This window comes from Tarenaya hassleriana, unplaced genomic scaffold (assembly GCF_000463585.1).
Source record: "Tarenaya hassleriana unplaced genomic scaffold, ASM46358v1 Cleome4, whole genome shotgun sequence".
In the NCBI taxonomy this organism is placed as follows: domain Eukaryota; kingdom Viridiplantae; phylum Streptophyta; class Magnoliopsida; order Brassicales; family Cleomaceae; genus Tarenaya; species Tarenaya hassleriana.
This window is the reverse complement of record NW_010966881.1, coordinates 492,717-519,773: the sequence shown is the minus strand read 5'-3', so window position 1 is coordinate 519,773 and position 27,057 is coordinate 492,717. Positions and strand designations below refer to the sequence as shown.

The window sequence follows — 27,057 nt, the reverse complement described above, 5'->3', positions numbered from 1 at the left end:
CGCGCCCTCTGCGCCTGCAGCCGTGGCAATGGCCACGTTCAAGGCATGTTTTCTCTGCTCCTCTGCCGCTTCATCCAATGTAGTTCTTGTCTCTTGCGCTGTTGGTACCACTGCAGTTGCAGGCTTTTGTCTCAGCTTCATCTTCCTGAACACCCATCTCAGCCTCCTCGGTTTCTATATAAAGATTTGATCAACACACAAAAGGTAAAATATGATCATACCAAACTTTGTAATGGTTAATGAAGATGAGAAAATAAACAAACCTTATCCGGTTTTGCTTTTGCTTCGCAAGTGAAGAGCTTTCTAATCCAACTGAACCAGGACCTCCTCTTGGCCATAACGTCACGTGCTTTTGGTAAGATCGAGTTCGTGATGTTATCCGTTTCTTCCTCCTCTCTTAGTCACTAAAAACTGTGGAACAATAACAGAGAAGTTGCAGATAGATATATATATATATATATATATATATATATGTATGTATGTATGTATGTATCAGAGGTCTTTTTTTTTTTTTTGATAACCAGAGGTTGACTGGACCTTCGGTCCAACCTATATTTCTTAGGCTCGGGAGCAGCTTTTAGAGGCCGGCGACAGGGGCCCAAAGAGCAACACCCTCTCAAACCGAGAAAACACCCCCTCTCTCCCCAACCCGCTGCTCGAACATGGGACCTTGAGGTAGGAGCAACTTTTTTCTCCATACCCCTGTACCACTCGGCCACCGCAAAGTTGGGTATCAGAGGTCTTGCTACTACCAGGTAAGCAAAACCGAATCGAAAATTTCGAGGAAATCTACTTGAGCATTCATCAAAGAAAGAAAGCCCTGATTCTTACTTGAGGTTTATTCGTGATTCATACCATGCCTGTAAGAAAAGGTAAGTTTTTGATTGAGTGATCGAGAAAACAAAAATTTGAGAGAAGACCCATTAAAGAACATCAAGGGATCCAAAATGGGTTCGGTTAAAGTCTCAGGATTTACGTGAAAACCAGATGTAAATTCAACACACAGAAATCGGATGTTTCGTAGCGGAAGAGAAGAATAAACACTAAGAAACAACGATGTAACGAGGTGAGGACAAGACACAAAAAACAGAGGAACTCAGAAACATGAATCGTTACCTGTAAAAAAAAAGACACGGAAACACGAACTGAAACAGAGAGTAAGTTAAGTGGACGAAACAGTTGTGTGAAGGTACTTATGAAGGCAAGAGTTTGCTCTTATGCTCTTTCTGCTCATCATCATCATCATCCTCCATGAGGGCCCTCTCTCTCTCTCTCTCCCTCTCTCCCTCTCTCTCTCTCTCCCTCTCTCCCTCTCTCTCTCTCTCTTTCGGCAATGTCGATTGACTGATTCGATTCTTATCTGCGTTTTTCTCAGCGGAAATGGAGTCGAACGAGTCCTATGCGGCGGATTCTCCCGAGGAGCTGACGAAGAGATCTCACGAGGAGCAGAATCAGTCGGAAGCAGGTATTTCCGATCCGATCTGCTCTTTCGTATTTCTGGGTTATTTTTTTCTTGTTATTGAGGCGACGATAGTGCATTTTCGTGGCTCAGATGTTTGGCGTTTGATTCGATTTGTTTTTACGTTGGGCAATTCTTTTACCTCTTCGTGAATCGGCTTCCTCAAAATTTTCTGAATTGAGTTCGTATATGGGCAATTGTTTCCGTTTGAGAAACAAACGGCATAAGTCTACAGGATTAAACACACAAAAAATATCAGAGAGGATTTTTTGCGGTAGATTTTGCAAGGATGGAATAGTTACATTACATTCTGCCTTACATTTCTGCTAGACGAGGGTTTCAATCATCAGCGCAAATTTGGTTAGATTCTGACGAATTTAAGGAAACTCTCTCTCTCCCCTCTCTCTCTCTCTCTCCCTCTCTCTCTCTCACTTTTCCAACTGTCACTTTCACAATCTGATTTAGAGAGGAATTGTTCAAACACTTCCTCTCCTTACTTCTCTTCACTTTCTTAACCAATCACTTGAATTGGCCCTACTTATTTTACATAATTTTATATATATATATATATATATATATTAATAATTGGAGTTTAAATGTCACCGCAGACGTATTTATTATGGGCTTCGCAAGGAAAATAAAATCCATAGTTTTTTTATATGTTATATGAATAAATTGGTATGAAAATAGCAAGAACAATATGAGTTTAGAGTTAGACCAAAAAAATAATGAGCTTTTCTCATAAATATGATGTTTTCATATTTGGAAGCACAAAATAAATATCTAAAAATTATTTAGGTTTTGGAAAATACCAAATCGATTTTTTAGGAGAATATTTTTGCAAAATACAAAATTGAAAATTTTCGTCAAAAATACTCATTGCAGATAAAATAAATGTTGATATTGTGATTGAAAATATATGTTACGAATTAAAATCGTAGATAATCGACTGGTGCAACGAGCAATAAATTTATATATCTGAAATTATTAAGTTTTGGTAGCATGAATGATATTATATTTTATATATAATTTTAAAATATGAGTATATATATATATATATATGTATTAGCAATAGTTAACAAAGATGATGTTATGGTGTTGGAAACTTAGCATTGCAGTTGTGATATGTCTATTCATCTATATGATTATTCATAACAAATCTTACTAGACATAATTCATTTGCTCAACATCGATTTAATTAAATGAAATCCTGACTCGTCCATAAACTCTATAATGATTAGCCCGATTTATGAGAAAATCTAATTTATATCCAAATAAAATTAAATTTGGTGGTCCATAGTTATCTTTTGAGCAGATAAATATTGCAATGAGAAGTGATCGTGCCATTGGATTCAATGATAAAGATGCATGTGAACAATGATTACAATTTTGTCTATTCAATTTCGGTTTGATTATTTTTTTTTATAAAATATTTTTCATTTTTTCAAGAGACATTGATTTCTACCATTTTGCTTTTTCTTTAGGCTCAACATGGCTCATGATCCTTTTGAGTTGTTGTTTAGTCCCCACTCCCTCACTCCTCATCAAAATCATAAAATAATAAATAAAATTATAAATAATTAAGCTTCCATAAAATATATGATGATCCTTTCAATTTTGTTTCAATTTATATAATTTTTTTTTTTTTTAATTTGAATACAATTATGTATTATTTGAATCAGTTTATTTATTCAATATGAGATCAATTTAGTAAAAATTAGTGAGATATGCAAATACTATATATTTACTATACCACCACCTTTGGACACTTATTGGTGCAAATGCTAACTATGTGATTTGTTAACAAATTTTTTTTTAAAAAAAAGATAAACAGATTAATCAATGATTAAAGCTGAATTTATATGGTTTTCTAAAAGGGAAAAAGAAATTCAATGTTATCAATGATGAGATCATACTGATTATCTGTATCAAAGATGACGTGTGCCTTTTTCCCAACGTATGATTCACATAAAAAAAAAACTAAAATCATGGATTGACCAACTTTAGTTTGCATGATAATACTGAGCCAAGACACTAATAAAAATGAAATTATATGGACCGACCAGTGGGTCAAGAACTCAAGATAATGAAGGACATTTCAGTAATTTCCTAGATCCTTGCTTCCTCTTTTCCGTAACCGTAATGGTTGATGCGAGGCGGGTACCATTGATGGTCGAGTGCCCGAAACGATCGAACCCATGAAGACATGCGTATTTTTATTGATTCAAGTAGGCCGTAATAAAATATTAATACAATTTTTTTACGAATATATATCTAGATTTTATTGTAATTGTTTTAGAATATCATTTTACATATATATTGACAAATACAACGAGCTAATGGTAAAATATGAATCCGTATACGTATTCGTGATCTAGGTTTTCCGTATCGTCCTACCCATACTACTAGCACTCAGCCTCGATCGAGTACTCATGAGACAAATACTCGTGAATCCGCGAATCTCGAATTTTTAACACCTACCATTATTTTATCTGATTATTTTGTCTGAGTTCGGTATGACTATACATAAAAATTTATAATCGGGAATAAATTTAATTTTATTAAAGAGCAAATTTAGTTTTACGAGGAGGATATTTTATGCAACATCTAACAAATTTATTTAAATTTTTGTAACGAAACCGTTTTTTTTTTTAATTAAACAATTGGGGGCTTGACCTCTTTCATTTCAAAGTGGATCCATCCATAGTCGTTCCGACTTTCGAGTGTATACAAAAGTTGGTCACACTTATATATATATATATATATGTATGTATATATATATATATGTATATATATCTGAACGAAAGCAACATTGACAAGTCATGAACACAAGGGAAAGAAGAATGAATACATGGATTTCTGCTTTCAATTCTTGAAACGATGTAATAACAATAACAGTAATGAAATGACTTTCTTGTGATGTATACACACACATTCACACTGAACATTGCAAACAGAAGAAATCCACAAAAATGAATCTGTCCTAAAAGGACAAAACCCAACACCACGAGTTCCTTTTGTTTCTCTGCAACCACCATCTTCTTGCTCGATGCTCTGTTTCTTTTGATTTGTGACAGAGCTGTGGAAAAGTAACAGAAGAAACTCGGAGTTATGTTGATGAAAAGTTCTGCAGAAGAAACCATTACAAGCTCCCTCCCTGTCTGATAAAGAAGAGGTTTTTCCTTTCCTTTTTGAATTTGTAAAGTTTTTCTTACCTTGTGGGCTAAACTCTGGTGATTTCCATTAACGGTCTATAGATTCAGTTCCCTGTAACCGAGACGGTCTCGAAAGCTTGTACTAACAGCTGAACTTTCCTTTTCCGAGCAGGTGTTAGTTGGGAAACAACGCCTTGAAGTGCATAATCTACCATCCATTCTTCGCCGTTTCTCTTGTCCCGAGTTTCTTGATGCCTTAGGTTGATCTTTTTGGCTTCTGGGTCGGGGTTCAACAGCAAAAACCTCGGCTCTCTTGGATCGAACTTCCTCACTTTCTCGAGTGCTTTGACAAATCTCTTCAGAAGGATCACTCTTTTCAGGTTGCTCCAGCCTTTCCTCACCTGTGGCATCTGCTCAGTTTCTGCCTTCTGGCTCGCTTCCTTTTCGGTATCTGTTTCTTCTAGATGTTTCCGGTCTGAAATCGTACTGCCTGTATGGTCACCTTCGCTGTCTGGAAGAGATATTTCATCGATGACTTCTTCCAACAGCTTTACGGCTTCACTCTGGTAAAGCTCCATGCTTTCACCACCTGCATTTTGATCATCGGAATCAGACCCGCCTTTGTTTTCTTCCTCCTTGATGGTTGCCCCCAAAGACGGTTGGTTTCTCTCGTTCTCTGCAACACCCGATTCCATGTGCTTGCATAATAACCTCCACAGGCTCGTACATTGCTGCACGTTAGCGGTTTCACCAGCCAATTCGCCCTCTTCTTGTGAATCTCTCGGTTTTTCACTCGACATCTTGCATGTATCATCTGTTTCGTTGCGGTGGAAAACACGGGTTCCCTCTTCATTCGTATCCCGAAAAGTGGAGTCAGCCACTTCTTCCTTGCCAAATCCATATCCCGACTTTTCTTGGCCACTCACGGGATTTGAAATCGGTGTTCTTGCTTCTGGTGAACCACCAGAATTGCTGGATCGACGAGAGCTGGGACTCGAGAAACTAATGGTGTCTTGTAAGCTGATGGTGTCGAAAGCTTGTGCAAGAAGAGCGACTTTTCTCTTCTGCGAAGGCGCTAACGTCGAAATGGCTTGTCGTAGAGCATAGTCAAGCATCCATTCCTCGGAACTTTTCTTCCCTTCTAATGGCCGATGCCTCAGATTGATCTTCTCAGCTTCTGGGTCGGATTCCAAAGGCAGAGTCCGAGGCGTTCTGTTACTATGTTTCGTTAGAGTTCCCAACTCTGTCACGAACCTCCTCAAAAGGATCGCCTTTTTCAGGCTGCTCCAGCCCCTCGAGGTTTTCTCACTCGACTTGTGTCTTGCCTCCGGTCCCATTACCTGAGTTGTTATGGCAGCCATGGAAGCTGAAGGACCAAGCTCTTCTCCGAGTTCAGAACCCCTTTCGAAAAGTTCTTGATCTGTGGTTACATCACTATTCATGGATTGTTCATCTGATGACTGATCCGGGATTTCAGACAGAACCTTCTCCAGTGCTTCCCGGACAAACCTTACAACGCCACTGCTTCTGTCATCGATTTTCAGACCATCCTCATCACGGCATCTGTCTTCAGCTGCCGCCATCGGTTCTGCACCATAATAGCCATCTTTACGATCTGAAATCTTCACCCCATAGGCTCGATCAGTACCGTCCTTTGTTGTCTGAAGATCAGTTACCATGTGTTTGTAGATCAGTTTCCACAATTTGGTATCTTTCTCTTCGACTTGCTCTTTCCAGTCTCTTTGATTCACCCGAATTCTTGAAAATCCGGCTGTAGTTCTCTGCTCATCCGCGTTGAAGTCGTGATCTTTCTTCGGGTTTGGTTTCTGACCATTCATGCCTCCCCCACCTGATTCACCATTGTTTCGGGAAGTAGTATCAGTCTTGGACTCCATAGGAGAAGATCCATGGTCAGGATTTTCCGGATTCACCATTGTTGCGGAATCTTGACAAGCTTGATCGTCTCGAAATGGGGTGGATTTTCCACCGCCATCGAGGACAGTATCGAATGCATTCACGAGAAGCGCTACTTTCCTTATCTGGAAAGGAGCCAATCTCGATATAGCTTGACGAAGAGCATGGTCAAGCATTAAGTTCTCTGCATCATTTCTGTCTTCTGATGATCGGTGCCTCAGGTTAACATTTTCCGCTTCAAAGTTGGACTCCTCTGGCAGACACCGGACCCTTCTTGGATTCAGTTTCCGTACTTTTTCCAAACTCTTGACAAATCTCTTGAGAAGGATTACCCTTTTCAAGTTGTTCCAGCCATTTCCCGTGTCTTGACCTGTCGAATCTTGTTTTCCAGAATTAGAAGACGATGAAATGGCATCTTCATCGGAAGGTTGGTCTGGAATTTCCGAGACAATCTTTTCAAGTGCTTGTTGAACCAACTTAACAGCACGACCCGGTATTTGATCAGTTCCGGAGGAACATTCGGAAGACTTTGATCCATCTACACTGCCCGATTGCTCGAAATCTTCTACGAGTTCGTTCTCGCATACATGATGCTTCCGCTCATCGTTAACGGTTAGAGACGTTGCCATGTGCTTATATATAAGGTTCCTCCACTTGATAAGATTCTGTTTTTCAGCCTTTGTTTCGGTTTCACCGTGTTCTATCCTCTCATCTTCTTTAGATGAACTCGATCCATCTAATTCTGCAGTTTCATCGGATTTTGGGCCACCAAACACAGCTTGGATCTCAGTAGCCTCATCTTTGTTTTCTCCCGAGTTATTTTCCGAACTCGCTTTCTCCATCTGGGCTTTAATGTTCTTCCCCATGTGAGAAGCAGTGAAACCTGAAACACGAGCCCTGAACCTGTCAATCGGGATTACCGTTTCAAAGGCCTGAACAAGAAGTTCCACTTTTCTTTTCTGCGACGGATCCAGCATTGAAATCGCTTGCCTGAGCGCGTAATCCAACATCCATTCTTCTGCGTTTTTGCTCACTCGTCTCAATCTCATCGTCTCATCCTCTTCCCGGTCACATTTGACCGACAGATTCCTCGCCTCTCTCTGATCAAAGTCTCTAACTTTTTCCAACAACTCGAGAAATCTCTTCAGAAGAAAAGCATTTTTCAAGTACCTCCAATTCTTGGAACCTCTCCGACCAGTTTCTTCCCCTGTAAGAGAAGAAGTAGAAGCAAAACGAGACAAGTCCAATCCTTGATCGTCTTCACGTTTCACGTGTTCATGCTCGGAAGTTTTGTCCCCGCTCACGGATTTATCATCAGAGGAGTAATCCGTGATCTCAGGAAGGATCTCGTCCAACGCTTGCTTCACAATCTTAACAGCATCAGACTTGTCATGATCAATGGCTTGAACATCTTTCCTGCCATCTTCATCTGCCATTGCTCCAGAACCATCTTGACAGCTTCTAGAACTTTCTCCACAGAATTTCTCAGAACCTTCTGAAGTTTCTTCCCTGAGACCTGTCACCATCTGCTGATATATAAGGCGCCACAGTTTCACATTCTTCTGTGTATTTCTTTCGGGTTGGCTCTCAGATTCTTCTTCTTCGGCCTCACTCAAATTTCCCCATCGTTTTCTAGCGGACAAAACAGGTTTTAGCAGATCAGTTCCGATTGCCAAACCGCTGCATCCATCTTGGTCATGTGTCTCAGCGGGTTGTGGAACAGATTCTACATCATCATTCCCGTAAATCTCTGAGGTGGAAACGTGTTCTTCGTAGATTTCTTGATTAGATTCTCCATCTGCAGTGACATTTACATGGGTTGGTTCTTGATCTGCACTATCTTCTTCTTCGGTCGTATTCAGATTTTCCCACCGTTTTCTAGCGGACAAAACAGGTTTTGGCAGTTCAGTTCGGATTGTCGAACCGCTACATCGATCTTGGTTCTCACCGACATCTCCCGAGGATAAGTCACGGGTCTCAGCGGGTTGTCGAACAGATTCTACATCATCATTCCCGTAAATTTCTGAGCTGGAAACGCGTTCTTGGTAGATCTCTCGACTAGATTCTCCATCTGCAGTGGGATCTACATGGGTTGATTCTTGATCTGCACTATCTCCGACAGTCACTATCCGACCAGTTCCAGTTACAGAACCTCTCTTCCTGCTTAAAGATCGCTTCAACAAGACCAAACGCCGGTTAGTGCTCCTTTGCTTCTTCAGTAACCTCCTCCTCATTGACACAAACCGCTTCAAAGAGGAAACATTAGCATCATCCGCATGACCATGATGATGATGATGCCCATGCAGAGAACAGTACATGTAGTTGCAGACTTTGCCATCTGAAACATCATTACCGATCTTAGAATCTTTCATAGCCGAAGAGCATGTAGCTCTGCGCAAGCCAGAGTATCTCAAGCTTCTTGTTCTTGTCAAACCTCCAGAAAATTTCTTTGCTGTAGCTCCCATGTTTGGTTTCAGATTCTTCTGAATCTTCCCGACATTCTTCGATGCGGACGAGCTTGTTGGATTCAAGTATCGAGGCTGAGATGCTAATCCAATGGTTTCACCAGACAAAACAGATCGATCGCCATAATTCCTGAGTTTCACAGATCTGACTTTCTTGAGTTTCTGTCGTGTCTGAGTTCTTCCTCCGGACAGCTTCCTCGTCAATTGTCTCCGGAATTTCATGCTCGGGATTCTGGAAATACTCTTCATCCTCTTCAAACTCGCCCGTTTCCGCACCGCTCTTGTTGATCTCGCCTGACCAAAACTTCACCCATGAAATTTCCAGATCTCGAAATCTATGGGTTTTTGATTCAGAACTATGAGATCAAATGAACAAGGAGAAATCCAGAACCTCAAGCTATACTTACATGGCTAATCTCTGCGTTCTCATCATCAACTGAGCTGATAGATTGAGAGTCACTTCCAGAAGCATCCGACAACTCCGACGAAGACGAATCTTCCGACCCAGCTGCGTAGCCGGAAAATATTGCCGGAATCTGATCGAACGTGAAATCGGAACCGGCGAACCCAAAGCTCGGCAACCTGGAAACTCTGATGGGTCTCTTCCAAATCTTCCTCGGTTTCTTCCCCCACCGTCTGCTACTTGTAGTGCTCTCCGACATCTCCGGGAACATCGGAGACGACATCTTCTGGGGCTTCGAGCTAATCTCCGAATCTTTCTCGGTTTTGTCTACTGCCATGGTTTCGTCAAACTTCCAGCCCAAGAAAATGCGCGATCACTCCACATTTGCATCTCTGATCATAACATCGATGCAGAAATAGAAACAGATTGAAGATTTTTCTATTGGGTCGCTTTGGATTTTGATTTGAGAAATTGGGTTTTGTTTACATCTCGCGTTTGAACACTCCTTCGCAGATGAAAAGTTGCAGACTTTAACCTCCAAAGCATAAAATCTTCTCCTTTGGAAAAAATGAAGAAAATAATAATAAATATAATAAATATGATTTATTTATTTAATTATTTCCCTTTCACTGTCCTTTGTGCATTTGACTTTGTTTAATTAGCTAAATACCTTTTTTCTTTTCAAACGATTAGCAGTAAATAGTAATATCACTTTACCACCAAAGCAAATAGCAAAATTTTTGTTTATGTAGAAAAATAGATTTAAGCATAAGTATTGAAATATGGATACAGCCATCCCTTGTCACCAAATTAGAATCTAATCCCATTAATATTTTACTGTGTATCTACCAAATTAATTAATGCACTCCCTCCCTCCGTTTCAAAATATTTGTAGTTTTAGGTTATTTTCCATGTTTTAAAATATTTGTTATTATACATTTTCAAATTATTTTTTTTACAATAGTTTCCAATTTTATCCCTATTATATTCCAATAAATTATTACTGATAACATTGTTTTTATTATTAAATAATGATATATGTGACTTTTTCTATATTTTTTTAAAAAATGTGAAATAACCTAAAACCACAATTATTTTGAAATGAGGGAGTAGCTAATTAAAGCCAACAAATTAATGTGACATTATTAATGTGGATTATCTCGGCATTTACCTCAATTTAAAAAAAATTCAGTTACAACTTACAATGAAGCATATCTTGTTGAAACTCCCAATTCCTAAGTAACAACTCTTGCTCTTAAAAGAACTTCTTTAGACCCCCGTTTTTAGAGTTGAATTTCAATTTTAGAAAATTATATTTATTTTATTTTTACATTTAATTTGAATTTTATTATAATATTTATATAACTAATTAATTTAAAAACCATTAGATTTGAAGATATTTGTTATTATTTGATTATAAACCAATGGAGTTGATGTGGCCTATAGCCACATATTTGCCTCTTCCCAAATATAATTACAATAGTATATAATATTAAGTAAAACAATAATAAAAAAATTTGGATGCGAACACGAGGACAAAAGCGCGTAAATGTGGGAACCACCGTAACATGCTCTGGTGACGTGTCTTCCACGTGACTCAAATCCTCCGCGCCATCATCGGAGCAATCCGACGGTTCCCATGGGATCAAAATTCTGCAGCTACGAAAATTGATTTATTTTACTATTTTTCTAACATTTAATCATTGACAACTATATATATTGATATTCAATATGGACATATATTACTATCATTAAAGGGAATTTATTATCCATGCTATTATTTTCTGATATTTATTATTCATACTTTTTGTATATTTTATATTCCGAATAATCAATTGTGTGTATATATATGCATCATTATCCGCATGGAGATGCAAAAAAGAAAAAAGAAAAAAGAAAAAAGAAAAAAGAAAAAATCGAAGGTTATCAAATTACAAAAGGAAGCAGATAACGTGTCGTTTCGGAAATTCTACCTAAAACATCTTGATGTTTTCAAATACCTTCCAAAAAGGGAAACCGAGTAAATTACTAAAAATCTTATCCAACTAACTTTCTCTCTCTTCGGCCATTTCTCCGCCGATTCAGCATCCGCGTCACCGCTATCGGCACCTCTTATCTCGTCGCGATTCCCTATACATCTTCTTCTTCTCTATCCCCCATTAAAGCCCTGGGCTTTTGCTTCTCTACCTCAAAGTCAACAACTTCTCTGCTCCCTTGAGTCTCGCCGCGGATCTTGACTTTGTTCTTGTTCGTGTTGATTCTGTTCCGATTGATCACTTCTGGTTCAGGTACCGTTTTCTGATTTTGATCTGGTTTTGATTCGACATCAGATTTTTAGAAATTTGGATTTTGGGTCATGTCGATTTGTTTGCGCTGTCCCCTTTCGCGAACTGCTCTCTGGATTTTACCTGAAATTGGGTCATGGATTATATCTGGTTGTCATTGTATGCTTTGTCCGATTTTGCGAATTCTGATCCATAGAATTGTAAGATGGCATGATCAGAGTCGGAGTTTCAGAAATTAAATCCCTTTTCCTTGAGCAGATTCATAGAATTTAGCTGTCTTTGTATGCTGAGATTTGATTCATGGGTTATGCCCCACGAGGGTGGCCATTTCGGTTATTAACCGAATAACCGAACCGAACCGAACCGAATAAGACATAACCGTACCCAAACCGAACCCGACATCAAAACCGAACGGTTATGATTTCCTTAAACCCGAAAAACCGAAACCGAAACCGAACCGAACCGAATAAAAAATAACCGAAAAAACCGAGAGAATAACCGACAATTTTCTTTGAAAAATTGAACTTTTTACCAAAACCGAACCGAACCCGAACCGAAAAATAACCGAACCGAACCGAACCGAAATTTATATAAAAACCGAATGGTTATAGTTTTTCTATAACCGAAATAACCGAACCCGAATATAACCGAACCGAACCCGAACCGAAACCCGAAATGGCCACCCCTACGAGCTATTGAGATGAAGAGGATCCTGTTTCTCCATTAGAGTCTTTCTCTGTTACTTTTTTACAGTGCATCTAACTTTTGCCAGTTATGTCTGCAGTGAAGCATAGATCATATCTGAAGTCTTTTTGTTGCCGGAAGAGATGGATATAAGTAATGAGGCCAGTGTTGATCCATTTTCGATCGGGCCAACATCCGTTGTGGGTCGGACAATAGCTTTCAGAATCTTGCTTTGCAGATCCTTGTCACAGCTTAGACATGATCTCTTCCGGTACTTGTTGAGTTTCTTCTATAGATTTAGGGAGGTGTTATCGCCATTTGTGTCATGGTTTCATCCCCGGAACCCGCAAGGGATATTGGCAGTGATTACCGTTATCGCATTTTTGTTAAAACGGTACACGAATGTAAAAGCCAAGGCTGAAATGGCTTACCGGAGGAAGTTTTGGAGGAACATGATGAGGACAGCTTTGACATACGAGGAGTGGTCTCATGCTGCTAAGATGTTAGATAAGGAGACACCGAGGTTGAATGAATCTGATCTTTACGATGAAGAACTGGTGAGGAACAAGCTTCAGGAGCTTCGTCATCGTCGTCAGGATGGGTCACTTAGAGATATCATCTTTTGCATGAGAGCCGATCTCGTCAGAAATCTCGGTAATATGTGTAATTCCGAGCTTCATAAGGGTAGACTTCAAGTTCCGAGGCTCATTAAAGATTACATTGACGAGGTTTCTACTCAGTTGAAAATGGTTTGCAATTCTGATTCAGAGGAGCTCTCTTTAGAAGAGAAACTGGCCTTTATGCACGAAACCCGCCATGCCTTTGGCAGGACGGCTCTTCTTCTGAGCGGAGGAGCTTCTCTCGGTGCTTTTCACGTTGGTGTGGTCAGAACCCTGGTTGAGCATAAGCTGTTACCAAGGATAATCGCTGGTTCTAGCGTTGGATCCATCATGTGTTCGGTTGTGGCAACCAGGTCTTGGCCCGAGTTGCAGAGTTTCTTCGAGGATTCTTTCCACTCGTTGCAATTCTTCGATCAGTTGGGTGGAATCTTTTCAATCGTGAGACGGGTTATGATACAGGGAGCTGTTCATGATATCAGACAGTTGCAATGGCTGCTTAGAAACCTCACTAGCAATCTGACATTCCAAGAAGCATACGACATGACAGGAAGGATACTCGCTATAACAGTTTGCTCCCCGAGAAAGCATGAACCCCCCAGGTGTCTTAACTACTTGACTTCGCCTCACGTCGTTATATGGAGCGCAGTCACTGCTTCATGTGCCTTCCCTGGACTCTTTGAAGCTCAGGAGCTGATGGCTAAGGACCGAAGTGGAGATCTCGTCCCATATCATCCACCTTTCAATCTGGAACCGGAAGAAGGGTCCGGGCCATCTGTACGTCGATGGAGAGACGGTAGCTTGGAGATCGACTTGCCCATGATGCAGCTGAAGGAACTTTTTAACGTTAACCATTTCATTGTTAGCCAGGCTAACCCTCACATTGCTCCATTGTTGCGTCTCAAGGATTTTGTTCGAGCTTACGGAGGCAGATTTGCAGCCAAGGTATGTTCTTGCATAGTGATTAGATGACTTGATTTCTGTTGATCCATGTTTAAATCGCGGTTTTCGGTTCTGGGTTTTAGCTTGCTCATCTCGTGGAGATGGAGGTAAAACACAGATGCAACCAGGTATTAGAACTAGGGTTTCCACTCGGTGGGCTTGCAAAGCTGTTTGCTCAAGAGTGGGAGGGTGATGTCACAGTTGTTATGCCTGCAACACTTGCTCAGGTATTTTCTGAAAAACCAGTTTCCTTCTTTGATCTGTAATAATTTTCGATCTAGAGAGTTATTCAGACATGTTTTTTTTCCTGTCTCTTTCCAACAGTACTCGAAGATCATACAGAACCCTACGCATGTTGAACTTCAGAAGGCAGCCAACCAGGGAAGGAGATGCACTTGGGAGAAGCTTTCTGCCATTAAAGCAAACTGTGGGATCGAGCTTGCTCTTGACGAGTGCGTCGCCATTCTCAACCACATGCGCCGCCTCAAAAGGAGTTCGGAGAGGGCTGCAACCGCCGCCTCTCATCATGGATTAGCCATGACAACCAGGTTTAACGCTTCGAGAAGAATCCCGTCATGGAACGTGATTGCTCGAGAGAATTCGACGGGTTCGTTAGAAGATCTCTTCGTGGAATCCTCCTCTAACAATCACCAGGCACCATCTGGTCGGTCTTTAAGGAACCACCATGGCCACGACGGAAGTGACAGTGAAACCGAGAGTGTGGACTTGAGTTCTTGGACAAGATCTGGTGGACCCTTGATGAGAACCGCGTCTGCAAACATGTTCATCGACTTCGTACAGAATCTCGACATCGACATTGCTCTGACCAGAGGATTCACGAGCAGTCCAAACTCGCCTGCTGTTCCCCCGGGAACTCGGGAACCGTTTAGTCCGAGCTCCCCTTCCAATGGTTCGAGCATTACGGTTACAGAAGGCGATCTTCTTCAGCCGGAAAGAACCGACAATGGGTTCGTGCTAAACGTTGTCAGAAGAGAAGATTTGGCGATGTCGGTGAGGAACCAGGAGGCGATGAGTCGTACGGAACCGCCGGAAAGTGTACATCTGGATATCCCGGAGAAGGAGACCGATGACAGCTCTGTGTCGGAACACGGACAAGACGAAGAAGAAGACGATGATGAGAAGAGCACAGGGAAAATATCCTCTCCGGTGGATTCGAGAGTAGAAGAACCAGAGACGAGGAAAAGTGTTTTAGATTGATTGATTTTGTGAAATGTATCTGCAGATTCTCACTGATTCTTGTTTTGATTGTACAGTTATGTGTTTATGTTAAGATCCTGATAGTTTGAATAATCTTGTCTTTATACTATATATATATATATATATTAAATGGGGTTTTAGAGGTTTTAATTAGATAAAAAAATATTTTAATTTAAATTATATAAAATGGAGTTCAGCAGTATACTCTTATCCTTCGGGAATATTACTCAAATTGGAATATTACTCAAATAACCCACTTGGTTCGCAACAATTTCAGTGTACACCACCGAAATTTTTTTTTTTTCAATTTTAACCCATTTTTCGGTTGGAAAAGTATAAAATACCTTTTCCTTTTATTTTTACGACTTTATTACGACTAACATATAACTGATACACAACTAAAGTAAGACAGATGATTTTTTTGCCATCTTTTTTAGAATCAATTGTAACTATATTTAGAATTAATTACGAAGTCGTAATAACGGAGTTGTTTTCGAATGGATAAAAATCGCGTATTAAATAAGGGTAATTTCGTCTTAACAAAAAAAGTGTTATTTTTTTTTATGGTGCGATGCGTCATTTGAGTAAAATTCCCTTATCCTTCTTCTACTGCGTCGACATCGGTTTACTTTCCCGATAACATTCTCTGCCGGCGAATAAAGCTTCCGGCGATACTTTGCCGATCTCTTGAGCTCCATGGTTTTGAAGCTGTTAGGATTCTCTTTATATAGACGTGGAATCTCTCTTGCTGTCTCCTCTTCCGTGAAGCTTCTGAGTACGGTCGCGCTTTCAGTAAACCCTAGCCAGAATCTCGTAGAGCCATTAGCGAAATCAGAGCTCAAAGCTTTAGTTCTCAAGCATTACTCCCATGGCAAGTTCTTCAGTCTCGTCAAAAACGTCGTCGCTTTACCCTCCGTCCTCCTCACCGCCTGTCAGAATCTGTCCCGTGCGGCGAACTCGGGCGAGTCAGCCTCCGAGTTCGCTGAGGGCGTCTCCAGGAGGTTCTCGATCGAGGAAATGGGTCATGAGATACGCGAGGAAAGGTTTGATATCCGCTCCTGCTGCGTCGAATTCGTTTCGCCAAGAGGAAGGGGACAAGGTGAATCTCTGGCTCTACCCAATTTGAAATTGAAAGTGTTCATTGAAGCTATTAGGATGGTTCTTGAGGTTGTTTATGATGATCGATTTGTGACGTTTTCTTATGGTGGGCGTGTTGGAATGGGTAGGCATACAGCGGTTAGGTACCTGAAGAACTCTGTGGAGAATCCTCGTTGGTGGTTTCGTGTCTTTTTTACTCGTGAAATGTTCAAGGAACGGAATGTAGATAACCTCTGTGCTTCTATTGGGGAGAAAATCAATGATAGTGTATTGATTGAGACGATAAAGAGGTTGATTGAGTGTGGAATTCTGCGGATTGAACTCGGTGGATGCTATCTTGGAAGAGGTTATCCTCAAGAATGTGGATTGTGTTCGATTTTGATCAATATTTACTTCGACGGGATTGATAAAGAGATTCAAGAGATGAGGCTTGAGATGAAACTGAAGAATCCCAATATCGATATGGGTGAGCAGGAATCAACAGCTAATGTTTTCTATAAGCCAGTGAAGATTTATGCAGTCAGATACTTGGATGAAATACTAGTGATAACATCAGGATCGAAAATGCTGACTCTGGATTTGAAGAAGCGGATTTCGGACCTATTGGAACAGAGATTGGAACTGAAAGTAGATAGAGTGAAAACAGTGATTCACAGTGCAGTGTCTGAGGAGATAAATTTCTTAGGAATGGATCTTCAGGCTGTTCCACCATCTGTTTTGAGACCACCAATGTCTGAGAAGGCTATTCGGGCAAGGAAGAAGTATGTCAGGCAGAAGGAAGTTAGAGCCTTGGAGTTGAGAAATGCTCGGGAGAGGAACCGGAAGGAATTGGGCTTGAAAATATTCAGACATGTACTGAAGAAACTCAAGCAGAGCAATGGGTTTAAATCTGAATTTCGAATAGAGAATGAGGTGAGGGTTATCTTCAGAACTTGGGCAGATGAAGTCGTGAAAGAGTTCTTGGGGTCATTGGAAGATAGATGGCAGTGGCACCGATTGCTCACTAGAGGAGATTTTCTCTCATTGAGACACATAAGAGATAAATTGCCAAAAGATCTGATCGATGCTTATGATGAATTTCAAGAACAGGTGAACAAACATTTGGCACCGACCAAAGCTAAAAAGGCATTGGAGGATGAAGAGAGGAGAATAGAAGAAGAGGAAGAACAGAGATATGCCGAGAGGACCGTCGAAGACTTGACAAAGCTATGCATGAAGCTCGCAGCTCCGATAGAACTTGTCAGGAAGGCTATTAGGTTAGTCGGGTTCACGAACAACATGGGCCGGCCACGGCCAATCAGCCATCTTGTCGTTCTTGAAGATTCCGAAATCATCAAATGGTACGCGGGAATCGGGAGAAGATGGCTTGATTTCTTCTGTTGTTGCCACAATTTCAAGATGATGAAAATAATCGTAAGCTACCACATGAGGTTCTCCTGTATTTTGACATTAGCAGAGAAACACGAATCGACTAAACGTGAAGCTATTAAGCACTACACAAAGGATCTGAAATCGTTGGATCTGGACGGGAATGAAGAGATGCATTTCCCGAGAGAAAGGGAGGTGAAAATGATGGGAGATAAGAATCTCTCGGACCCGAAACCTGTGGATGGAGCCTTGTCTTTGGTTTTGATAAGGCTAGCATCTGATGAACCATTCCATTCTTGTGCTGCTGATTTCTGTGAGGGATCTGATACCATTGTATACCGTATTCATCTACTGCAAAACCATTTAGATATTAACCCACTGGATGAAGAGAAGTGGGTCAGTGGCATGGGAGCAATTCACTCGGCTTTGAATCGGAAATGCCTCCCTCTTTGTTCCAATCACATTAGCGATCTTTACTTGGGGAAAATGACTCTTCAGGATGTGAACGGTAGTTCATTCATCGATATGAAGTGATAGTTATGACTGTTATCTTCTCCTAGTAGTTATTACGTGATGATCTTCTCCTAGTAATCTTCTCTCTGTTGCTGAAACCAGGTAAGATATTGTTCCTTGATTGATTTCCTTTCACGTAAGTGCTTTGAATTCAAAGTTGATTACCAGAACATGAGTTTTTCTTCTCAATGTCGCTCTGATGGCTCTGAATGATATTTCGACGGAGGCATTACCTAACTCGCATGATCTATCATCGTTCAAACAGCATAAACCTGGAGGTTCTGGGAAGTAGAGAATGAAGATTTGAAACAGTAGTTGCAGCAAAAAAAAGGTTGCAAAAGAGAAGATCGGGATGAATTTTCCGATATGGGTTTTCTTCGAAATATTGTTCTAATGCCTCTGAATGATATTTCGACGGAGGCATTACCTTAACGGTCATGATTGATGATCTTTCAAACAGCATAAACCTGGAATTATGTCTGGGGAGTGGAGAATGAAGATTTGAACATCAGTTGCAGTAAAAAAAGGTTGCAAGAGAGAAGAAGATTGTGATGTAACCGGTACCCGAGTTTTTTTTCCTTCGCGAGAACATTCATATGTTTGATCTCATCCTTCTGTTTACTTGTTCAAGGACATTTTCTGAGCTTTTAATGGTGTTTGGCAGCTAGTATAGATGAAGATTCAGTCGCAGTGTGGTCGGTGGAACATTTCTATAAGCGGAAAGACGATACTCTTCTCCCGTTGATGTCCGGTTGGCAAAAACGCTATAAAGGAAAAGTGTTCCCAGTGATAGTTTTGTTTTACACTTGAAACCAAACTCAAATCTCTTGCAGGATTTGATCTGGGTACTAATTTTGGTACAGTGTAATAATTAATTTCAAATACTATTAATCATTAATAGCAATATATATAATAATATCAAGTATGATTTGTTGTTATTCCTTTATAACAGGTAATAGCCACCATTAATGCCGTACTATGAGCTCCTTCAAACTGTTAACAGGAGATGAGATCCTTCAATGAAATCATGGGGGATAGTTCACGATTGCATTATATATGGAAAAAATTGTAAAATTATAAAACTCTTGGGGCAAAGTTGCGAAACAACGAAGTTTCGGTGGTATACAGACTGAGTCACGTGCACCTCTCGTGGGTTGCCGACTGAAGAGAAGCAAGTTTAGAATCACTGAAGGGACGAGCTCTCTCTCTCTCTCCCTGAGATTTTTGGTCCCTTGGATTCTTCTGTTGAATTCGTTATTACAACGAGATTTTGAAGAAGAAGATCGACAGCAGAAGAAGAAGAGGAGGAGGAAGAAGAAAGAGCACGAGATTCAGAGCAAGAAATTTGAAAAGAAAAAAAAAACATGGGAGGTTACGTGTTGGGTCCGGCGAGATCGGGACAGACGATAATGGTGGCTCTTGTTTTGATGGTTGGATCTTTCTACGCCGGTACTCTTTTCGGAAACAATGCGCCCATCTACGTATCACAATCTTCTTCCAATTCTTCTTCATCCGGTTTGCTCTCTCTCTTTCTCTATCGGTGTTCCTGTTTCTCGATGCTTTTCCATTTCCAGAAATTTCTTGCATGAGCTTGGATTCCCGTGGAAATTTGCTTTCCCAGGTTTAATCTTTGTTTCTGGAGCTCAATTGGTCGATACCCATTTCTGTATTCTTACTGATCAGGCGTAATAAGATTCATTTCTTGGAGGATAGTTCGTAATTCATAATTTGGCTCTTAGGCTTTTCTTTTTCCCCACGTTCTACATTTTGTAAGTCTTTTAGGCCTGGAAATTCACATCCACATACCTGTTTTTGGTTTTTGGGGCAGAATTGATCAATATGCAATCTAGAATTTTCCTGTTTCTGGACCAGACAAATCTAGATTTCATGCCTTGGAGGATAGTCCGATGTATGGGGAGCTCACTCCCTTAATGAACTGGCTTTCGATGTAGTGTTCGTTAATGGACAGCTAGAGAAGAGTTCTGAGAATGTGGTTTCAGGTCCATCGACTTTCTCGAATAAAGTTGTGCTTACTTACCGGAGAGCTCCAATTGTGATCCCGGAGAGTGGGATGAATGTATGTCCATTGAAGTTTAACGAGTATATTCCTTGCCACGACATGGCTTATGTGAAAGAGCTGCTTCCGAGCTTGAATGTTTCTAGAAGAGAAGAGCTTGAAAGGCACTGCCCACCACCTGAACAGCGTTTGTTTTGCTTGGTACCTCCACCTAAAGATTACAAGATACCTATAAGATGGCCAACCAGCAGAGACTATGTATGGAGAAGCAATGTGAATCATACACATCTTGCCGAAGTGAAGGGTGGGCAGAATTGGGTGCACGAACAAGGGCAGCTATGGTGGTTCCCAGGTGGTGGAACACATTTCAAGCATGGAGCTCCAGAATACATTCAAAGGTATCTGCTTTCTGTTCCTGAAATTGATATCACATGGTTTTCCATCTCACTGAGATAGCATAATGTAAAAACCTATTATGGTCCTGCCAAATATTCTAACAAAGAATGTGATACAAGTCTGACAGAAACTTATCATAGCTATTTCAGCACAAACGACAGATATTCTTTCATCGGGCTGATGTCTGAGTTTCATGATACTTAGTTGCCAAAGCTTTCATTTGCTTTTGAAATTTGAATGTTAGTTAAGCTGAAACTGATACTATTTGATTCTCATTCTTATACACTTCCTTGAATTTTTGTCTATGAAACAGGTTGGGAAACATGACAACTAATGAAACAGGTGACCTGCGTTCAGCCGGGGTGGTACAAGTGCTTGATGTTGGCTGTGGAGTTGCCAGCTTTGCAGCGTATCTTCTAACTTTGGGCATACAGACAATGTCTTTTGCGCCCAAAGATGGTCACGAAAACCAGATTCAGTTTGCGTTGGAGAGAGGAATTGGCGCAATGATTTCTGCCATAGCCACCAAGCAAATGCCATATCCCTCGGGTTCTTTTGAGATGGTTCATTGTTCGAGATGTCGTGTTGATTGGCATGAAAATGGTATATTTCTGGTTTCATAGTTTGCTTAAAATTCATCACCAAGTTTTAATAATTGCATCATTTAGATTGGCCTTGCATTTGAAGTAATATCATGCCATATTGGCTTTCCTACAAAGAGTTCTCCCAGAATTGCGATATTTTCTATCATGATGGAGAATTGATAGGATAATGGACATTGTAGTGAACTGTATGCATTTAATGATAGTATATGTTCTATATGTTTCTTCCCCGGACTCTTCCTGTGTTTGTAACATGTAGTCATATGATTTTATTTAATATCACATGACCAGTTTCATTGGTATTGTTGTTTTGATTGGTTTTGTAACAGCAGTTTTCCCATTGACCAGCAAAACTTTTTCTTGATTTTGCAGATGGAATCTTACTTAAAGAAGTTAATCGTCTTCTTCGACCCAATGGGTACTTTGTGTATTCAGCACCGCCTGCTTACAGGAAGGATAAAGAGTACCCTATGATTTGGGACAAGTTAGTGAATCTAACTACTGCAATGTGCTGGAAGCTCATTGCCCGGAAGGTGCAGACAGCAATATGGATTAAAAGAGAGAACGAGGCGTGCCTTCAGCATAATGCCGAGTTAAAACTTATAAGTCTATGTAATGCTGAAGATGATTCCAGACCATCTTGGAAAGTTCCTCTGAGGGACTGTGTACGAAGAACTAATGCAGACACAGAACCGAGACCCTCCTCTTTAGCTGAGCGTCTATCAACATATCCAAGAAGTCTTAAACAAATCGGTGTGTTTCTTCTGCATTTGATTTGTAGAGATACCGGTACTTCTTTCTCAACCCCCTAACCATTTCGGCAAAAATTTCATCAGGAATCACCGAAGAAGAATTTACTGCAGACACTGGCTTCTGGAAAGAGCAAGTTAGTCGTTACTGGCAATTGATGAATGTCAACGGGTCTGAAGTGCGGAATGTGATGGACATGAATGCGTTTATTGGCGGATTCTCTGTGGCTATGAACTTATACCCAGTTTGGGTGATGAACATAGTACCTGCTACCAAGCAAGATACCTTGTCCGGAATTTATGAGAGGGGCTTAACCGGCGCTTTCCATGACTGGTAAGCAAATCCAATCGTTCTTTTGTTTTCTGATCCTTGGTGGTTTTGAAAGGCATCATCAAAAAGCTGATAAGAATCTGTGTTAGGTGTGAGCCATTCTCAACATATCCACGCACTTACGATTTGCTTCACGTCGACCATGTCTTCTCTCATTACCAAAACCATGGTGGCACTTGCTTATTAGAGGACATAATGCTCGAGATGGACCGCATGATACGCCCCCAGGTATATTTTCAGTTGTCCTTTTGATATTACGTACCGTTTTCCACGAGGCATGCTTATGTAAAAGTACTTTCTGGTGAAACTATAACCGTATCACCTCAAGAGTTTCTCTTTTTCAGGGTAAAACCCGATTTTTCTATGCATGATATATCTTGCATCAGAACCGAAAATTCTCCTCTTATCAATGTCAACCCCATCTGAATGCCTTTCACACTTGCAGGGATTCGTCATTATAAGGGATGAAGAATCTTTCATCACAAAGATCCAAGAACTGGCTCCCAAGTTCTTGTGGGAAGTTGAAGCACATCAGCTTGAGAACAGAGACAAGAAGACAGAAACTGTTCTAATATGCAGAAAGAAGTTCTGGGCAATCATCTGAAACATTGGTTTCTCTGAGTTTGCTTCTTTAGACAACACAGTTTCCAGAGATGCAAGAGAAAGAAGGATACTTTTGCTTGGTTTGGGAGATGAAACACAGTTCAAGAACTACTCAAGTCTGTAACTTTTGTTCATTTGATTGGTTATATATAGCTTTCACTGTATCTCGGCCAAAAAAAAAAACACTTTTATTAGTTTCTATTTTGACCCCTATATTAAGTTTTATGTTCAGACATGTCCTGCAAGTTCAAATTCTCTGACATCTGAAAACTAGGGGGCATTGGAACTACACAAGTTCCACTGAAATCATTACAGTCATTGTGATGGTAATGGTGATAAATTGGGTCAAATGCCCAAAAGTAGATCAAAACAAAAAAAAAATTATATGGATAAATCGTTTAATTGGACAAAAAGAAAACTTCCGGGGCAGAATTGTAATTTTAGAATCTGTCTAAACTTTAAATTTTGTCCCTTCGGTTGTTTATAAGATAGCCCTCGTATTTACTCTCGCTTTCTTTTTCCTTCTTCCACTAAGATTTTCCTTCATTTTCTCGGCCAGTGGGTGTTTGGCAAGTTTCTCCCTCATCACCGCACTTCACCTCCCTATCACCAACGCTTACGGCAGCCGGAACAGCTTCTCCTCCTCTCTGGGCGAAACCCACATTACGCCGTTTCTGACACGATCTCGTTCTGTTTGGATTCGGAAACGCTGAGATCCTACGAGATTCAGACCGGGATTTCTCAGGTTCTAGCGGACTCTCAGTCTCTCTGTGCAAATCCTAATTTGCGTCAAAGTTTTCCGTTTTCTGCCATGGCATTCGGGTTATGGGCACAAATGACGGATTTTGTTTTCTCAGGTTTACTGGTGAAAATGGCGACTACGCGCTTTCAGATCGATAGTGATGATTCTGTGCTTTTACATGTTACTCACTCCAACATTAAGAGCTTCTCGGCGGATGTTCGCTTCTCTCTGCAGGTGGGTCTTTGGTGATGAAACTCGATTGTAGCTCTCACAAAGGTTTTGTCTGTATCGGTGTATTGAAAATAATCTCCTTTTTGCTTTCTGGGCATATTCTGAAGATGAGTGTGGAAGCTGTTAAAGAAAAGCTATGGAAAAAATGTGGCACAACTGTTAATTCCATGGCTTTAGAGCTGTATGATGACACTGGCTCAAAGGTTGCAGCTCTCAGTGATGATACGAGACCCCTCGGTTTCTTCTCTCCTCTTGATGGGTAACTTCTAATTCCGTCAGTTTATTGTATAGAGAACTTGAAGCCAATTGCGTCAAAGATTCAAATGCAGAAACTGTTTAGAACATCATGTCATATGCTTGTTTTATACTTACATGATTTTATCTCAGTTCATCTGGTTGTTGTTTTATGTTGTCTTTAAAAGGTTCCGGTTACACGTCATAGATCTTGATCCTTCATCAGTTACATCTGGAGGCTGGTTGGAGGATACATCGTTGGTTGAGAAGTATACCATTTCGGAGGAGGCTTACGCAAAACGAAACGGTATATTGATAAGTGTCCCACATTGGAAAATGAGAGGGATTTGGGCCAATATATAAGTAAGGGTCAAACCTCCACTCTTAAGCTAGCTTTTGTGGTGGAGTTAGGGCCTAAACCTTATTATATATCTCCACTGCTTTGAATCTTTTGTCTGAAAGGAAATGAAAGTGTTTATTGAGTGGATTAAATACAGACAGGATCATTGGAATTCTTTCAATGACATGTTATAGTGTTCATGTCCCAGACAGTTTTAGGAAGTTCAAAGAAAAAGTTGTGTCCCAAAATCCGGCGGCTTCTGAAACTAAGGTATGATCAATGTCTAAAAATTGAAGCTTCACTAATTGCCTGTGACAACTTTTCAGTAAATCTCAGTAGTCATATTCACATATGCTTGCAGTTAGATTAACACAAGAAAACAAAGGTTACTTACTATTCTCCTTTCAAATTAATCCTCTTTACAGATGAGAGAGAATTACATGGAAGATCTTTGTGTTAATATCAAGGTCAGTCTTTTCTTTTAGATATATATAAGCATAGTTTATATTTATGTTTGCGCTGGAATTTGTATATCATCACATTTCATTAGAAATAGTTCACTTTTAAACTGTTAATAGCTTGTTGTTCTCTTTATTAAACGCGATCTTCCTTTGTACATGTGGACCTTTTGCTACTGCTTCATTCTGTAACTAAATTTGGATTGTAGTTTTACCTTTTTACCTACAGTCCTAGAACATGCGTACTCATTTTTTGTTTCCATCAATATTGTAACATACATCTGCAAACCGGATTTGAATAGACATTTTGTAAAATGTTTGTTTTTTCAACAGTTTCTCAATTTCTCTGTTGGATATTAAGGTGAGTGATAGATGTCAAGTTGAGGCCGGGGAGAAAAGAGGAGTGGTCAAATATGTTGGACGAGCCGAGTCGTTGGGACCTGGCTATTGGGTTGGAGTTCAGTATGATGAACCACTTGGAAAGCACGATGGCATGTATGCGAACGCCTATCTTAATCTTCGGGATACTTCAACTTGCATTCTTCCTCTATAACAAATTATATTGTGGCCTTGTTTTGGGCGAAAGTTCTATCTACTTTCCCATTTGAATTTGAGGCTGATTAATTAAGGCAAAATTATCTTGCTTTCTCCATGAATCCTTGAGTTTTTCTTGGAGCGACTTGTTTACTTGTGTCATACTTGGCAACACAAACCAGATAATTGGACAGTATTACTGTTTTATAAGTAAAGAAGTGGTTTTGGGCTGAGGTTTTTGAAACCCTTTTCCTCCTGTTCCTATACGTTGCCATGGTTTTGGTCTCTGTTACCTATTGGTTTATTTTGATTTATTATTGCAGGGTGAAAGGAACACGATACTTCGAGTGCCCTCCCCTTCACGGTTCAATGGTTAGGCCAGACAAAGTAAAGGTACCTAACATTATTTTGAGCTTTTTTTTTTGCTCTGCATTGGTTTAGTTTTTGGCTGTCGCCTCTTTTCTTCATATTAGATAAAACAAACGCCCCTACACTTGCCTTTCAGTATATACATCAATAAATGCAAAAGTGTGCATAGGTGCAAAGTTGTAGATTATTGTAGCTTTTTTAAGTCTGATCTTCTATTCTAGTTCGTTGAGTTAACTGAAACATCAGATGACTTTTCATCTGATTGCGCGCATCTCAGTCTCAACTCACTCGAGGGGCTCGAGCGATATCTCTCTCTCAGGACGAGAGATACAAATTCCATATTGACTATCTACTATCCGAAACATGATTCATGTCGTACCCAAGAGACGTCGTTATAATCTTCCTGTTACGCAAGATGTTTGACGCAATCAAAGTACGACACTCCTCAAGTCGAATACCGTAAACATCTCAGGTCAAAGGATCTAATCGTAAACCTATCACATGAGATTCAAGTCATGACTCATGTCCATGTGACAATCTCATGCGGGTTATCCAATATTTCATTCCAAATCAGTACCCATGACTGTGATCCATGATCATCCATATGATCATCTATCACACATTATGCTAGTCTTATTATGTTATCATTCCCACAATAATATACGACTAGGGAATTTAGAATCGTTCATAACGAACCATGGATTTCCTTATTCATCAGATATACAAAACGAATAAAGAAGAAAACATTCATTCATTTTACCAAATCATGAATCTGCCAATACAAAATGTCACGGTACAGATATCATAAAGCAATATATAGAGCACCTAAATAACAGAAATAACTTGTGCTAAAAAGCTGAAGACCTTTTACCAACAAAAAAAGAAAGAAAGAAAAGACTGTTGAATAAGCCTGTAGACTTACCTATGCACTATTTCTCGCTTCTCTTGATTTCTACTTCATGGGAATTTATGCTGCTTTACGCGGTTGATAAGAGAACAAAGATGCAGGATTATGGATCAAGAGAAAGGGTGTCTTTAATAAGATTGGAACCCGAGGAGACATTTTGCACTTATGATTTGATTTGATAAAAACAAAAAATAACAAAAATTGACTGTCTTGTTGTCCTTTGCAGGTTGGGGATTATCCGGAACGAGATCCTTTTGAGGATGATGAAATATGAGATTCATGGAAGCTTCTAATCCACGAGGGAAGAAAGAGAGCCACATATGGTTCAGACAACTTGTGGACTTGAGTTTGGTACACTCACTTGTTGTTTGTGTTCTGCTGCTTCTGCATATTACTACTACACTTCGGCCTCTTAGCTTTGGA

General features: G+C 40.1%; 6 protein-coding genes and 1 long non-coding RNA gene across 11 annotated transcripts in view; 5 read left to right on the top strand and 2 right to left on the bottom strand.

The window, feature by feature from the left end:
- Positions 1-641, bottom strand: part of LOC104823218 — a 2,061-nt gene extending 1,420 nt beyond the window's left edge. The window contains exons 1-3 of the mRNA XM_010554680.1: positions 550-641; positions 264-411; positions 15-174 (exon numbers count right to left, since the gene is read on the bottom strand). Coding sequence (XP_010552982.1) covers positions 15-174; positions 264-338 — 235 coding nt within the window. The 5' untranslated portion in view covers positions 339-411; positions 550-641. The remainder of the gene's footprint in view (positions 1-14; positions 175-263; positions 412-549) is intronic.
- Positions 112-962, top strand: LOC104823219. The gene is made up of 3 exons (XR_773321.1): positions 112-204; positions 293-355; positions 563-962. It is a non-coding gene; the product is annotated as an uncharacterized LOC104823219 (long non-coding RNA).
- Positions 963-4,256: 3,294 nt separating this feature from the next.
- Positions 4,257-9,936, bottom strand: LOC104823216. The gene is made up of 3 exons (XM_010554677.2): positions 9,401-9,936; positions 4,675-9,287; positions 4,257-4,538 (listed from the first exon to the last, which is right to left on the bottom strand). The coding sequence occupies exons 1-2, from the start codon at positions 9,731-9,733 to the stop codon at positions 4,719-4,721; spliced, it is 4,902 nt and encodes a 1,633-aa protein (XP_010552979.1). The 5' UTR covers positions 9,734-9,936; the 3' UTR covers positions 4,257-4,538; positions 4,675-4,718.
- Positions 9,937-11,432: 1,496 nt separating this feature from the next.
- On the top strand, positions 11,433-15,265 carry LOC104823215 (triacylglycerol lipase SDP1). The gene is made up of 4 exons (XM_010554676.1): positions 11,433-11,684; positions 12,466-13,927; positions 14,008-14,151; positions 14,249-15,265. The coding sequence occupies exons 2-4, from the start codon at positions 12,509-12,511 to the stop codon at positions 15,140-15,142; spliced, it is 2,457 nt and encodes an 818-aa protein (XP_010552978.1). The 5' UTR covers positions 11,433-11,684; positions 12,466-12,508; the 3' UTR covers positions 15,143-15,265.
- Positions 15,266-15,726: 461 nt separating this feature from the next.
- Positions 15,727-19,043, top strand: LOC104823214. 3 transcript variants are annotated; one of them, XM_010554674.1, is made up of 4 exons: positions 15,728-18,223; positions 18,387-18,452; positions 18,582-18,681; positions 18,786-19,043. In XM_010554674.1, exon 1 carries the CDS (start codon positions 15,839-15,841, stop codon positions 18,140-18,142), a length of 2,304 nt encoding a protein of 767 aa, XP_010552976.1. In that variant the 5' UTR covers positions 15,728-15,838; the 3' UTR covers positions 18,143-18,223; positions 18,387-18,452; positions 18,582-18,681; positions 18,786-19,043. The 3 variants fall into 3 exon arrangements, with proteins under 3 accessions (XP_010552977.1, XP_010552976.1, XP_010552974.1); XM_010554672.1 differs by having other exon boundaries at positions 18,387-18,681; XM_010554675.2 differs by having other exon boundaries at positions 15,727-18,681; positions 18,790-19,043.
- A 228-nt stretch (positions 19,044-19,271) lies between these two features.
- Positions 19,272-23,052, top strand: LOC104823213 (probable methyltransferase PMT7). 3 transcript variants are annotated; one of them, XM_010554670.2, is made up of 7 exons: positions 19,272-19,636; positions 20,146-20,536; positions 20,848-21,137; positions 21,509-21,889; positions 21,973-22,219; positions 22,306-22,444; positions 22,662-23,052. In XM_010554670.2, the coding sequence occupies exons 1-7, from the start codon at positions 19,486-19,488 to the stop codon at positions 22,818-22,820; spliced, it is 1,758 nt and encodes a 585-aa protein (XP_010552972.1). In that variant the 5' UTR covers positions 19,272-19,485; the 3' UTR covers positions 22,821-23,052. The 3 variants fall into 3 exon arrangements, with proteins under 3 accessions (XP_010552972.1, XP_010552970.1, XP_010552971.1); XM_010554668.2 differs by having other exon boundaries at positions 20,074-20,536; XM_010554669.2 differs by having other exon boundaries at positions 19,486-19,636; positions 20,122-20,536; positions 22,662-23,044.
- Positions 23,053-23,335: 283 nt separating this feature from the next.
- On the top strand, positions 23,336-27,050 carry LOC104823212 (tubulin-folding cofactor B). The gene is made up of 9 exons (XM_010554667.1): positions 23,336-23,564; positions 23,677-23,795; positions 23,900-24,051; positions 24,215-24,333; positions 24,575-24,636; positions 24,792-24,833; positions 25,186-25,319; positions 25,682-25,751; positions 26,861-27,050. The coding sequence occupies exons 2-9, from the start codon at positions 23,691-23,693 to the stop codon at positions 26,906-26,908; spliced, it is 732 nt and encodes a 243-aa protein (XP_010552969.1). The 5' UTR covers positions 23,336-23,564; positions 23,677-23,690; the 3' UTR covers positions 26,909-27,050.
- Positions 27,051-27,057: the final 7 nt, after the last annotated feature.